We start from the raw sequence: 13384 nt of genomic DNA, 5'->3' as shown, positions 1-13384 counted from the left end.
GAGGTCCCATAATGTCATTCAGTTTTCTCTCCTCATTGCCCATGGATCACTTCCAGTGTTCGATCTGTCTTAATGTCTTCACGAACCCAGTCACCACACCCTGCGGACACAACTTCTGCAAGACTTGCATCAGTGAGCACTGGCACAGCAGTGATTTATGTCAGTGCCCAACGTGTCATAAAAGATTCCATGTAAGGCCTGAGATGTCCACAAACACGATCATTGAAGAGATTTCAGTCCACGTGAAGAGGAGAAAACTTGAGTTACCAGAAAGTCCTGAGGCAGAGAGCGGGGTGATGTGCGAGATTTGCACAGGAATCAAGTTCAAGGCTCAGAAGTCCTGTCTGGTGTGTCTGACTTCGTACTGTACAGCCCATCTGGAGCCACACCACAGAGTTCCCTCACTGATGAGGCACACACTGATAGAGCCGGTGGAGAACCTTGAGGAGAGAACATGTAAGAAGCACCAGAGGATTTTGGAGATGTTCTGCAAAGAAGAAAATGTGTGTATCTGCCTGCTGTGCATCGAGATGGATCACAAAAACCATGACATAGTGCCCATCAAAGAAGAAGGAAATGAACAGAAGGTGAAGCTGTTTATTGTGTTAAATGCTAAAACAGATAATGTAATGGAAACAATAGATTAGCTCCCATTTTAAAAGCTTTGAATTCCTTATTTTAGAAAAACATTCAGTCCAAAAATGAAGAAATCCAAATGTTGGTTGAGCAGAAAAAAGAAAAGATAAATGACTTGATGCGTGTCTCAGAAGAGCGCAGCGTGAGTATTTCTTTCACATTTTTGTCTGTGTACTCTAAATGACTATTTTAATTGAATCTCTGCTGATGGCTTTATTCATCATTAAAGGACAAAGCAAAGAAGGAGATCGATTTGTGCAATAATCTGTTTACAAAGCTGATGAGTCATGTTGAGGAGACACAAGCCAAACTGAAATCGTACATCGAAGAGAAGATCCGAAAATCACAAGCCAAAGATGAAGCAATGATTCAAGAGCTAAAAGAGGAAATCACACAGCTGGAGAGAAAACAATCCCAGCTGGAAGAACTTGCACAAAGTGAAGACCACCTTCACATTCTGCAGGTCAGATTGCACTTCCATGAGCCACCAGTACACATCCAGGAAATGAAGCAATAGACTGTATGATGTGTTTGTTATTAAACTGGACTGGAGATGTGGGCAAAACACACTTGTATTGTTTGTATGGTTGTCTCGTGAATACAAAGACATAGAAAAAGAAAAACCCGAATTACCAGCAGATCACAGGCCAGGTTTACGATACTCCCACTCCAGTCTAGGTTTTCCATCCGCATGGTTTTGACCTCTTTCAATATGGGAGGTCGTCTGCTCCCCTCTCAGCTCATTGACTCAGGCAGCCCACACCGCAGGAAGGATCCCTGCTCCAGTCACATTTTAGCCATGAAATACGAGGTCTGTTAGAAAAGTATCGGACCTTTTTATTTTTTTCAAAAACCTGATGGATTTGAATCACGTGTGCTTGCATGAGTCAACCTTGAACCTTCGTGTGCATGCACGCTGAAATGACCAGATTATTTCAGCGTGTTGATGGCCGACCGGAGCACAGCGCGCTCTCCACCATTGTGTGGACGTCTTTAAACCGGTTGTACCGCTCCTTAATCTGTGTGATGCCCATAGGATCATCACCGAAAGCCGTCTGAATAATCCGAATGGTTTCCACCTGGCTGTCGCCCAGTTTCTGGCAAAATTTGATGCAGTCGCGCTGCTCCAGTCGTTGCGTCTTTTTCCTTGGAATGAAAAGACGCCGAGAGACTACACCCATCCTCACACAAAGGCTGCTTACAAGCAAATGACGCAATCTACAGGCGTGAAAAAAATTCACACATGCGCACAAAGGTTCAAGGTTGGCTCATGCAAGCACACGTGATTCAAATCCATCAGGTTTTTGAAAAAAATAAAAAGGTCCGATACTTTTACTATACCCCGTATAGTGAGTTATTGGCACTTGCTGTAATGTGCAGATTTCTAGAGACTTATCAAGGAAGGCAAAAATAAACTCTTGAGTATGACATGCCAGTTGAACAGCAGTGATCCAGGACACATGAATTTGTGTCAACACCCAGCCAGTATCTGACATGACAGAGCGAACCTTTGAGAGAGCAGCTGCTCTCACTGTGGACACCAATCACAGTAGTTATTCCTGCCACATAATCAGGTCCATAAATATTTGGAAAGCCACCATGTTTTGCAATTTTGCTTCTGTACACCACTACAATGAAGATTAAAAACTAAACAATCAAGATGTGCTTGAGGTGTAGATTTTTAGCTTTAATTCAAGGGGTTTAACAAAAATATATGACATAAGTAATTGAACAAACAACAACAAACTAAACAAGTCTAAATATGAGGATTAAACTTTCACTTTTACTTAGGCAACCCCAGGGATGAATAAACTGAGTCAGTCTTTGACTTTCTTTACATCAATCATTCACAAATACTGAGTAGGGTACTGTGTGGTCAACCTGTCTGGAGGAGACAGTACTTATAAACTGTATGACAAGAAGTAGACTAGTGAGGGACGTCACAAGACCGACTACTCTGAAAATGATACGTTTCTGTGGCTGTGAATGGAGAGTGTGCGGATTCACGATGGAGTAGAACGGAGACGGCTTTAAAGATCAAATGAACTTGTGTTTGTGAATTGTCTCAGTCACTGCAGGCACTGTGCAACCATTCAGATATGAAGGACTGGTCTCAGGTCAGAATTTACTCTGACATATGTGTACAGACAGTGAGGACAGCCATGTCGCACCTTGTGGGCACTTTCCAAAGTGAACTGAAAAGTCTTACAAAGACAGGTAGGACTATTGAAACTGCTCCTGTTTTCAATGTTCATTGAGTTCCCAAATAATTATGTTGCTGTACTTACAGAACTGACCAGAATGAGAGAATTTAAAGGTGAGTTTAAACAAAAATTACTTTGTTGCTGTAGATGTCATTTTTATTCAAGATGAAATCTTATTTTGTTTTTCAGAGTTGGTCACATTTGATCCAAACACTGCTGGGCCCTTACTTTGTGTGTATGATAGTGGACAACGCATCAAACACATCAAAACTGCAAGATCTCCCACTGACAACCAAGAAAGATTTGACCGTCCCATGGTGTTAGGAACAAAGGGCTTCAACTCCGGCCGCCATTACTGGGAAGCACAAGTGGGAGTGAGATGTGACTGGGATGTGGGCGTTGCAGTGGAATCAGTGGACAGAAAGGACACAACAACTGTAAATGAAGAAAATGGCTTCTTTGCTATTGGAAAGAGAGGATCAAAATATGAAGTTCACTGCAAACTGTACAAACAGCTTTATCTGAATCTCAGGCCAAGAAATATCGGCATTTATGTTGATTATGAAAAAGGGCGAGTTTCGTTCTATGATGTGGATAACAAGATACACATTTACTCTTTCGTGGGATTACATCTTACAGAGAAACTGTTCCCCTATTTTTATTTGTACAGCTGGGCAAAGAAATCTGAGCCTCTAGCTATTGAATTGATGTTATAAAAAAATAATCATAATAATGGCACAGTCTTCATGAATGATACAATCAAAGTGTGAGTTGAGGCCGAGAAGCTCATGAGTTAGCGCCAAGTCTGTAATGTGATTCAAATTTTTTTTCCCTGTGCCTTTAATAAGTAACAGTGGCACAGTATCAAAATCATAATAAAACACTGGAAATAATTAGAGACAGAGCATCAAAATTTGCAGAAATGACATCTTAAATTGATCCAGTATCTGTATCCTGATCACAAATCAATATTCACAGAAAGTGGATAAAAACATTAAGAATCCTACTAAGAGACAAACAAGGTAGTAAAATAGAGACCACCCACTCCCCAACCCACCCCCCCAAAAAGGAAAAAGAAATCATACAGTTTCATTACAAAAATTGTTCAGTTACCCACAAGCATGAGGTAATACTTGGGAAATCGGGGACTAACAAAAACAAGTTGTTCCCCCCAGAAGAATGTCAGAGGTTGCAGGTGGACACTTGGTGAAGGTGGGACAGATTAAAAGTTAAACAGCAGCAGTAAACAGAGATGTTTGCAGTAAGCCATTATACCATAACGAAGCTAGTACAGGCAGAGCACAACATCTGCAAAATGTTTTGTATGTTACCACGATATCTTGAAGATTTCTAAATATGCTTCTTCTGTTCCATCATCTCTTTCAGCAAAATATCTGTCCGCTTGTTCACAACTGCTCTGAGGAGTGCAGAATTATCAATTACTATGACTATCATTGTTATTTTAACATGCATGCAGTTTATTTCTGGCAAATTTTGAAATGAGATGTAAAATAGTGAATGACAAAATATCACCATTTTAAGGTTAGAGTTGGTTATTTTCCCAATGGGAAAACAAAGTTGGGCGAAGGTAATAAATAAATAACCTCTTGGGTAGTCGGATTTAAAGGATTAAACAGCAGGAAAAGTTTAACATTAAAGACCCAAACAGAAATTTGTAGTTCTGCATGGTATCCTTTTGTACTTTGCACATTCTTAAAATAATTTTTTTTTTTTTTTTTTTTTAAAAGTTCATGGAGTAGATGTCTTTAATGTTATCACAACATCATGATACTCATTTTAAAATGTGACCCAATTTGACACATGCACCACAATACAAGTACCACAACACACAATATATTGTTATACCCAGTTTTTGATACTCGTATAAGAGAATGCATAAAGATGCCTCTAACATGTTAAATTAATGTAAATCATTACTCATAATGTACAAGGTGCATGTTGTCATGAAGTGACCATTTCGCAACTTCATTATCCTTTTAAGACAATTTCAATGTATTTGTTTTTGTTATCAAATAAAGTCTGGATATGGTATTTTAAAAAGAAAAAGTTTATATATGACTGATTGTTGGTTTACACTGCCTCTTGTAGCTTAAACTGAATGATCACAAATGTGTTATCTATACGGGTTGATAAGCGTGCAGGAAGTAAAACAGTTCAGGAGCACCTCCCCTTCCCCCCCCTGTAGTGACAGTGTAGGTGTGTCTGTACCTGCTTACAAGAAATCACCTGATAACAGTGTAGCACCAGCGTCAGAGCCCGAGGAGAGATAACAAAGGTAAGTGTGCCGTATGCCACATTCAAATTTTTAAATAATTAAATATTAGTAAATTGTACAAACGGCTGTCACAACTGGTGTGTAAACATTTAACTAGATGTGTATTTCAGCTAGTCCTAAGCCTTTCCTGCAGTTGGTTGTCCTATTAATTCCAGTGCTAACAAAGAAAATATTGGAATAGTCCAATTCAGAAATGAGTCGACAACGTAGAATTTTATCAGTATGAGGGGTATAACAGACTAATGACACAAATATCTGTACAGACGCATTATTAATATGTAGGATTACGGAAACCTCTGATTAATCTGGTGCTACTACACTGAAATTAATTAAAACTCTACAACAAACTATAAACTTATCTTCAAGATTACAGACAAATACCTAGTTTGATTACAACTGTAATGTTAAGAAATTACATTCTAAATTTTTATTTACAAACAAGGTATGTGTTATAAAAATATGAACTGAGGAAGAATATGTATTAAGGAGCATTATGACAACGGGTGTCACGTACTGTGCCAAGAGACAGTATGTGTGAAGCTACATAAAAATATGCTCATTTAAAGTTTCAAACTGATCAAATTGGGTATTGGCCTCTACTGGTGGTTGGCTCTCACTGCGGTATTGTATCACTTCCTGTTCCGGAGCACAGCGGTGTTTTGCTGTATCTGTTAGCTGTTTAATCTGCGCAGTTAGATTGATCTAGATAACAGTGTAATCTTCACGTGCCTTAACTAAAGCACTCCCTCTGCTGAATCACCTCTAAATTATTTTCACATTATTCACTTTGTGTGTTTTTAGGAATCCGCTACCTTAGCGCAGCTACTAGCTCTTAGCCGGTTTAGCATGACAGCTTCTCCCATCTCTCCCGCACTTTTCTGCTCTGGGTGTGAAATGTTTAGTTATTCCTCAGCCTCCTTTAGCAGTAATGGTACTAGTGTAGCTTATTCGTAGCTTTGGAGGCCAGGCTGGGCGAATTGGAGACTCGGCTCCGCACCTTGGAAAATCTTACAGCTAGCCAGGCCCCTGTAGTCGGTGCGGACCAAGGTAGCTTAGCCGCCGTTAGCTGCCCACCAGCAGATCCCGAGCAGCCAGGAAAGCAGGCCGGCTGGGTGACTGTGAGGAGGAAGCGTAGTCCTAAACACAAGCCCCCTGTACACCACCAACCCGTTCACATTTCTAACCATTTTTCCCCCACTCGGCGACACACCCCCCAAGGAACAAACTCTGGTTATTGGTGACTCGGTTTTGAGAAATGTGAAGTTAGCGACACCAGCAACCATAGTCAATTGTCTTCCGGGGGCAAGAGCAGGCGACATTGAAGGAAATTTGAAACTGCTGGCTAAGGCTAAGCGTAAATTTGGTAAGATTGTAATTCACGTCGGCAGTAATGACCCCCGGTTACGCCAATCGGAGGTCACTAAAATTAATATTGAATCGGTGTGTAACTTTGCAAAAACAATGTCGGACTCTGTAGTTTTCTCTGGGCCCCTCCCCAATCGGACCGGGAGTGACATGTTTAGCTGCATGTTCTCCTTGAATTGCTGGCTGTCTGAGTGGTGTCCAAAAAATGAGGTGGGCTTCATAGATAATTGGCAAAGCTTCGGGGGAAAACCTGGTCTGATTAGGAGAGACGGCATCCATCCAACTTTGGATGGAGCAGCTCTCATTTCTAGAAATCTGGCCAATTTTATTAAACCCTCCAAGCCATGACTATCCAGGGTTGGGACAAGGAAGCAGAGTTGTAGTCTTACACACCTCTCTGCAGCTTCTCTCCCACTGCCATCCCCCCAATACCCCATCCCCGTAGAGACGGTGCCTGCTCCCAGACCACCAACAACCAGTAAAAATCTATTTAAGCATAAAAATTCAAAAAGAGAAAATAATATAGCACCTTCAACTGCACCACAGACTAAAACAGTTAAATGTGGTTTATTAAACATTAGGTCTCTCTCTTCTAAGTCCCTGTTAGTAAATTATATAATAATTGATCAACATATTGATTTATTCTGCCTTACAGAAACCTGGTTACAGCAGGATGAATATGTTAGTTTAAATGAGTCAACACCCCCGAGTCACACTAACTGTCAGAATGCTCGTAGCACGGGCCGAGGGGGAGGATTAGCAGCAATCTTCCACTCCACCTTATTAATTAATCAAAAACCCAGACAGAGCTTTAATTCATTTGAAAGCTTGATTCTTAGTCTTGTCCATCCAAATTGGAAGTCCCAAAAAACAGTTTTATTTGTTGTTATCTATCGTCCACCTGGTGGTTACTGTGAGTTTCTCTGTGAATTTTCAGACCTTTTGTCTGACTTAGTGCTTAGCTCAGATAAGATAAATATAGTGGGCGATTTTAACATCCACACAGATGCTGAGAATGACAGCCTCAGCACTGCATTTAATCTATTACTAGACTCAATTGGCTTTGCTCAAAATGTAAATGAGTCCACCCACCACTTTAATCATAGTTTAGATCTTGTTTTGACTTATGGTATGGAAATGAAAGACTTAACAGTATTCCCTGAAAGCCCCCTTCTGTCGGATCATTTCTTAATAACATTTACATTTACTTTAATGGACTACCCAGCAGTGGGGAATAAGTTTCATTACAGTAGAAGTCTTTCGGAAAGCGCTGTAACTAAATTTAAGGATATGATTCCTTCTTATGTTCTCCAATGCCATATACCAACACAGTGCAGAGTAGCTACCTAAACTCTGTGAGTGAGATAGATTAATCAATCAATCAATTTTATTTATATAGCGCCAAACCCTGAACCATCCCTTAGTTATGCTGCTATAGACTTAGACTGCTGGGGGGTTCCCATGATGTACTGAGTGTTTCTTTCTCTTTTTGCTCTGTATGCACCACTCTGCTTTTAATCATTAGTGATTGATCTCGGCTCTCTTCCACAGCATGTATTTTTCCTGGTTCTCTCCCTCAGCCCCAACCAGTCCCAGCAGAAGACTGCCCCTCCCTGAGCCTGGTTCTGCTGGAGGTTTCTTCCTGTTAAAAGGGAGTTTTTCCTTCCCACTGTCGCCAAGTGCTTGCTCACAGGGGGTCATTTTGACCGTTGGGGTTTTTCTGTAATTACTGTATGGCTTTTGCCTTGCAATATAAAGCGCCTTGGGGCAACTGTAGTTGTGATTTGGCGCTATATAAATAAAACTGATTTGATTTGATCACCAGCACAATGACGGAGCCAATTTTAATGTTACTGTCATAAAAATAAAATCATTGATTCATCCACGGTCTGTGGCCTTTCCCAATGTTCTACGTGTTCAATGCACAACAAACAAGCTGACATGAAGGTCAGCAGCAGTGCTCTACGTATCCTAAATATCATAACCCTCAGCCTACTCCCTTCCCCTAACCTCAACCGAGCAACATTTAAGAGCCCACCACTATGTCTGCTTGGTTGGATGCACGTCCAAAGAATGTCGTATTGCAAAGAGATGATGTCTAAAAATCTGTTACTGTGTTTATTATATTGTGCAATAATTTTTGTAATCCATTTGATCAAAATTTTGGTTTCAAGGAGTTGAGCCTGTGCTAATACAGTTTTGTTCCTCTCCAGATATGCATCAAGTGATGGATTAGATCCTGACTGTGAAATCTAAACCTACATCAGACTCCAGATAGTTCGCATCTGTGTGCACACGCAAGGGTTGTCTTTAAGGTTTGACCTCATGTCAGAGCTTGCTGATGAGTGCTGCATCTGTCTGGAAGAGTTCAGCAGCCCCGTGACCCTCCCGTGTGCACACTGCTTCTGTCTAAGCTGTATTGGAGAGTACTGGAGTCTCCATGGAGTCTGTCAGTGTCCCCTCTGCAAAGCCATCTTCCCCACCAGACCACAGCTCAAAACATACCAAATGCCAGATCACGGTGCCACGGCTGAAGAATCAAATGTTACTTTAAGAGCTGGAGAGGTTCCCTGTGATGTCTGCCCAACAAAGCATCCAGCGATCAAGTCCTGTCTAGTGTGCTTGGCTTCATACTGTGACCTTCATCTGGAGCCCCACTACAAGGATGCAGCTCTCTGGCGCCATCATCTGATCAGTGTGGTGAAGAACCTGGAGGACTCTGTTTGCCGTCTGCATGGGAAGCAGTTAGACCGGTTCTGCAGAAGTGATCAAACATGCATCTGTGGCTTATGTGCCTACACAGACCACAGAGGCCATCATATTATTACCACTGCAAAGGAAGCAGCAAAAAAGAAGGTGAAGTCTAAGAATAAAACTAATTAATGCACAGACTAAAAAGTGGAGATTACCACATACCAATTTCCGACCACACTTTAGTCTGTGCAACTTAATTTCCTCTGCCAAGAAGTTTGTAGTTCATAAGCATGTGACCAAAATCATTTTGACAAAACCCTGACCTGTTGCTTTCTCACATTACTGCATCGCTCGCATAACATTGTTCCACAGGTTCTACTAAAACGGAGAAGGTTAAAGCTTCATCAGGTGATCCAGGAGGCACAAGCTAGCGTTGAGGAGATAAATCTTTCCACAGACATCATGAGAGAAAATCAGAAGGAGGCCTGGACACGATGTAAAGAGCTCAAGGAGATGGAGGAGGAAATCTCTCAGTTACAAAGCACAAACTCTGAGCTGGATGAGCTCTTGCATATCGAAGATGACCTTCAATTCCTACAGATGTGCTGCAAAAGTGCCACAATGAAGAATAAATTAAAACTTAAAAGGCTGATAACTTTAAATGTCAAACTGATAACTTAAAGAGAACTAACTAAAAATGTGGAAATACAACAAGGCTTTTATATGTTTTACAATGCATTTAATTTCTTCATGTAAGAAAGTATTTCCATTTTTTTCCAATTCATTTATTTTGGCACTTTAAGTATCACAACTGTAATTAAGGAAAAAGAATGAATACCTTTGGTTGTTTTTGTTTATCAGCAGTGTCTGTATGCCAGTCTGATTTAGTAACTGGGTGTTGATCACAACAATACTGGAGAAACAAGTTCTTTTCTTGCAAGATTTTACTTGCTTTGAATGCTTGAACCCATTCATGGTTGGGCGTGTACTGTAACTACCTTTTTCCCCTCAACAAATATATGCAATTAACATATTCATTACAAAAGGTGCAGTACTGCATTAAACCAGCAGGAAAAATAATAAAGCTTCTAATAATTAATGATAAAATCTGCTAGGCATTAAAGATAAACAATGTGAATCTAATATGATTAGCGTTTACATTTGTAGTTTTTCAAGAATATTTGAACTGTGCATTATTTATCGATGACATATTATCTTGTTTAACGTCTGTGAAATATGCATTGGGTTGTAAATCTACTAACAAATCAGGTGTTCATTAATAACAGTCTCCTACTTTCCACTATATATATATATATATATATATATATACACATATATATATATACACATATATATATATACACATATATATATATACACATATATATATATACACATATATACACATATATATACACACATATATACACACATATATATACACACATATATATATATATATATATATATATATATATATATATACATACACACACACACACACACACACACACACACACACATATACGAGGTCTGTGAGAAAAGTAACAGACCTTTTTATTTTTTCCAAAAACTATATGGATTTGATTCATATGTTTTTACGTCAGCCAAGCTTGAACCTTCGTGCGCATGCATGAGTTTTTCCACGCCTGTCGGTTGCGTCATTCGCCTGTGGGCAGGCTTTGAGTGAGCAGTGGTCCACCCCTCTCATCGTTGTTTCATTGCGAGGAAATGGCAGAATGATTTCGGCTTTTTTTTCCCATCAGAATTTTTTCAGAAACTGTTAGAGACAGGCAGCTGGAATCCATTCGAAAAATTTATCTGGCTTTCGGTGAAAATTTTACGGGCTTCACAGAGAATAAAGAGTGTTACTACAGCTTTAAGGACGGCCCACCATGGCGCACGGCGCGCCGCGCTCCGAACCGCCATCGAGAGGCAGAAACCACCACATCATTTCTAAACGGATGGCTGTGTGGAGCCGGGACCGTCGTGTGCAATTTCTCTGGTTATCACAAGAGCTGGTCATCAGCCATTTTCCGGCAGATTTCGCAGAGGCTTCGCACATCACGACCGATTCGCTGATGAAGCGAGACAAAGGAACACCTCCATTTCGGAGTGCCAGAGGACAAGTTGGGACATGCCTATCTCGGCTTTCAGTGCTTACCAGTCGAGTGAGTATAAGAGAAATTGTGCTGGACATGTCCCAACTCGTCCTCTGGCACTCAGAAATGGAGGTGTTCCTTTGTCTCGCTCCATCAGCGAATCGGTCGTGACGCGCGAAGCCTCCGCGCGGCTTTCCATGACAAAATCTCTTGTTAAAAGTGAAATCTGCCGGAAAATGGCTGATGACCAGCTCTTGTGATAACCAAAGAAATTGCACACGACGGTCCCGGCTCCACAGAGCCATCCGTTTAGAAATGATGTGGTGGTTTCTGCCTCTCGATGGCGGCTCGGAGCGCGGCGTGCCGTGCGCCATTGTGGGCCGTCCTTAAGAAGAAGAAGAAGAGGATCATATTTTACGTGGGTAGCCAACAAAAGCACGAAGCGTGTTTCCAGAAGGGCCCACGGCACGTGTCTCTCACTCCTCCCCAGCACTGTTGTTAAGAGTGCCAGTTGGGAGCATGGCTGCAACCGGGAATCAAACCCAGATCGCTGGCGTCCCAGTCCAACGTGCAAACCATTACGCCACCATCTCCCTTAAAGCTGTAGTAACACTCCTTTTCTCTGTGAAGCCCGTAAAATTTTCACCGAAAGCCAGATAAATTTTTCGAATGGTTTCCAGCTGCCTGTCTCTAACAGTTTCTGAAAAAATTCTGATGGAAAAAAAGCCAAAATCATTCAGCCATTTCCTCGCAATGAAACAACGACGAGAGGGGTGGAGCAGTGCTCACTCAAAGCCTGCCCACAGGTGAATGACGCAACCGTTTAGGTTCTTGCTATCATACACACAATATTATTATTATCAGTATTATTACTTCTATTTTGTCATTTGATTATTAAATGGACCACAATAGAAATAAGTGTTTTCAGTTTCTTGTGTCATCCACATATTTTTAACATATTTACAATTATATTATGTACTTACATTGAACCTACTAAATAAAATCTTGCATGCACACACTCACACTTTAATATAAAGATATTTACCACCCCTGCTGGATTGCCGTGAAAGTCCAGAATGCAATTATCAATGCCCATTGTGAAGTGTTATTGGCTAATATCTGTAGGTTTTCCAAAAAATATTAGTCCTATTAACATTCCGTTTTGGTGGCATTCATCCTTGACCCAAAATACATAACCATACCAAATGGCAAATGTCAGCTCTCCCCAGTTTGTCCATGATCGAAGTTATAGGCACGCATGCACGCACAGCTTTTTGTCTTTTCTGTATTCTGGCACAAGCAGGTGCTTCTATTTTTACACACACAAATGGAGATGGCGATGGAAGTTATCAAACACAGTACACTTCTCACTCATGGTAACGTCAATACTACACTTAACTAAACTGACTAAACCAACTGAGCTACAAAAACACAATAAATCAATAACACTAACAACAATATTAAACTAACATGAACCACAATAACATTTAAAACCCCAAACTCCCATGCTGCATTGCAGCACAATGTCCACTGTTCACTGTTGTTAGCTAATATCGCTAATTTCTTCAAAGATATTAATCCTATCAACGTTCCGTTTTCGCAACATTTATCCTTGACCCAAAATACATCAATCAATCAATTTTTTTATATAGCGCCAAATCACAACAAACAGTTGCCCCAAGGCGCTTTATATTGTAAGGCAAGGCCATACAATAATAAGCATACAAACATATTATGCTTATTATGCTTATGCATATAAACATAAGCATAACAAACAGCTAAATGTCAGCTCTCTCCAGTTTGTCCATGATCAAAGCCATACAGACACACACACAGAGGCCACAGTAAGATGGATTAACTCTGATTCCCAGAAAAGTGAGTCAGCAGGTTCATCATGTGCTCTGTGTCAACTTGTTCAAAATCAACACACCCTGACATTGATAAACAAATTATTTTTTGTTTGCACAATCATGCCTGTTTGAGTAGCAGAAAACACAAGACAGGGCTGTTTCGCAGAACTGAAACTTAACAGAAGGAGGAAGGATGTGCGCACGTATACACACACACACACACACACACACACACAC

At 40.6% G+C, this 13384-nt stretch overlaps 2 protein-coding genes across 2 annotated transcripts; both read left to right on the top strand.

Annotated features, from left to right (window-relative positions):
* LOC117505447 (E3 ubiquitin-protein ligase TRIM41-like) lies at nt 1-3556 on the top strand. Its single transcript, XM_034165090.1, has 6 exons — nt 1-587; nt 683-778; nt 866-1099; nt 2706-2853; nt 2927-2953; nt 3030-3556. The coding sequence occupies exons 1-6, from the start codon at nt 12-14 to the stop codon at nt 3554-3556; spliced, it is 1608 nt and encodes a 535-aa protein (XP_034020981.1). The 5' UTR covers nt 1-11.
* Nucleotides 3557-5073: 1517 nt separating this feature from the next.
* On the top strand, nt 5074-10498 carry LOC117505226 (E3 ubiquitin-protein ligase TRIM47-like). Its single transcript, XM_034164817.1, has 3 exons — nt 5074-5136; nt 8715-9357; nt 9568-10498. The coding sequence occupies exons 2-3, from the start codon at nt 8827-8829 to the stop codon at nt 9874-9876; spliced, it is 840 nt and encodes a 279-aa protein (XP_034020708.1). The 5' UTR covers nt 5074-5136; nt 8715-8826; the 3' UTR covers nt 9877-10498.
* Nucleotides 10499-13384: the final 2886 nt, after the last annotated feature.

This window comes from Thalassophryne amazonica, chromosome 23, assembly GCF_902500255.1.
Source record: "Thalassophryne amazonica chromosome 23, fThaAma1.1, whole genome shotgun sequence".
NCBI classification, from domain to species: Eukaryota; Metazoa; Chordata; class Actinopteri; order Batrachoidiformes; family Batrachoididae; genus Thalassophryne; species Thalassophryne amazonica.
This window is presented reverse-complemented; position numbering and strand designations above follow the sequence as displayed.

Excerpts from the sequence above, each read along its gene's own strand:
- LOC117505226 (XM_034164817.1), top strand. The coding sequence starts at position 8,827 with ATGTCAGAGCTTGCTGATGAGTGCTGCATCTGTCTGGAAGAGTTCAGC. Across the intron at positions 9,358-9,567 it reads AGGAAGCAGCAAAAAAGAAG|GTTCTACTAAAACGGAGAAG; the intron begins GTGAAGTCTAAG and ends ATTGTTCCACAG.
- LOC117505447 (XM_034165090.1), top strand. The coding sequence starts at position 12 with ATGTCATTCAGTTTTCTCTCCTCATTGCCCATGGATCACTTCCAGTGT. Across the intron at positions 779-865 it reads GTGTCTCAGAAGAGCGCAGC|GACAAAGCAAAGAAGGAGAT; the intron begins GTGAGTATTTCT and ends TCATCATTAAAG. Across the intron at positions 2,954-3,029 it reads CAGAATGAGAGAATTTAAAG|AGTTGGTCACATTTGATCCA; the intron begins GTGAGTTTAAAC and ends TTTGTTTTTCAG.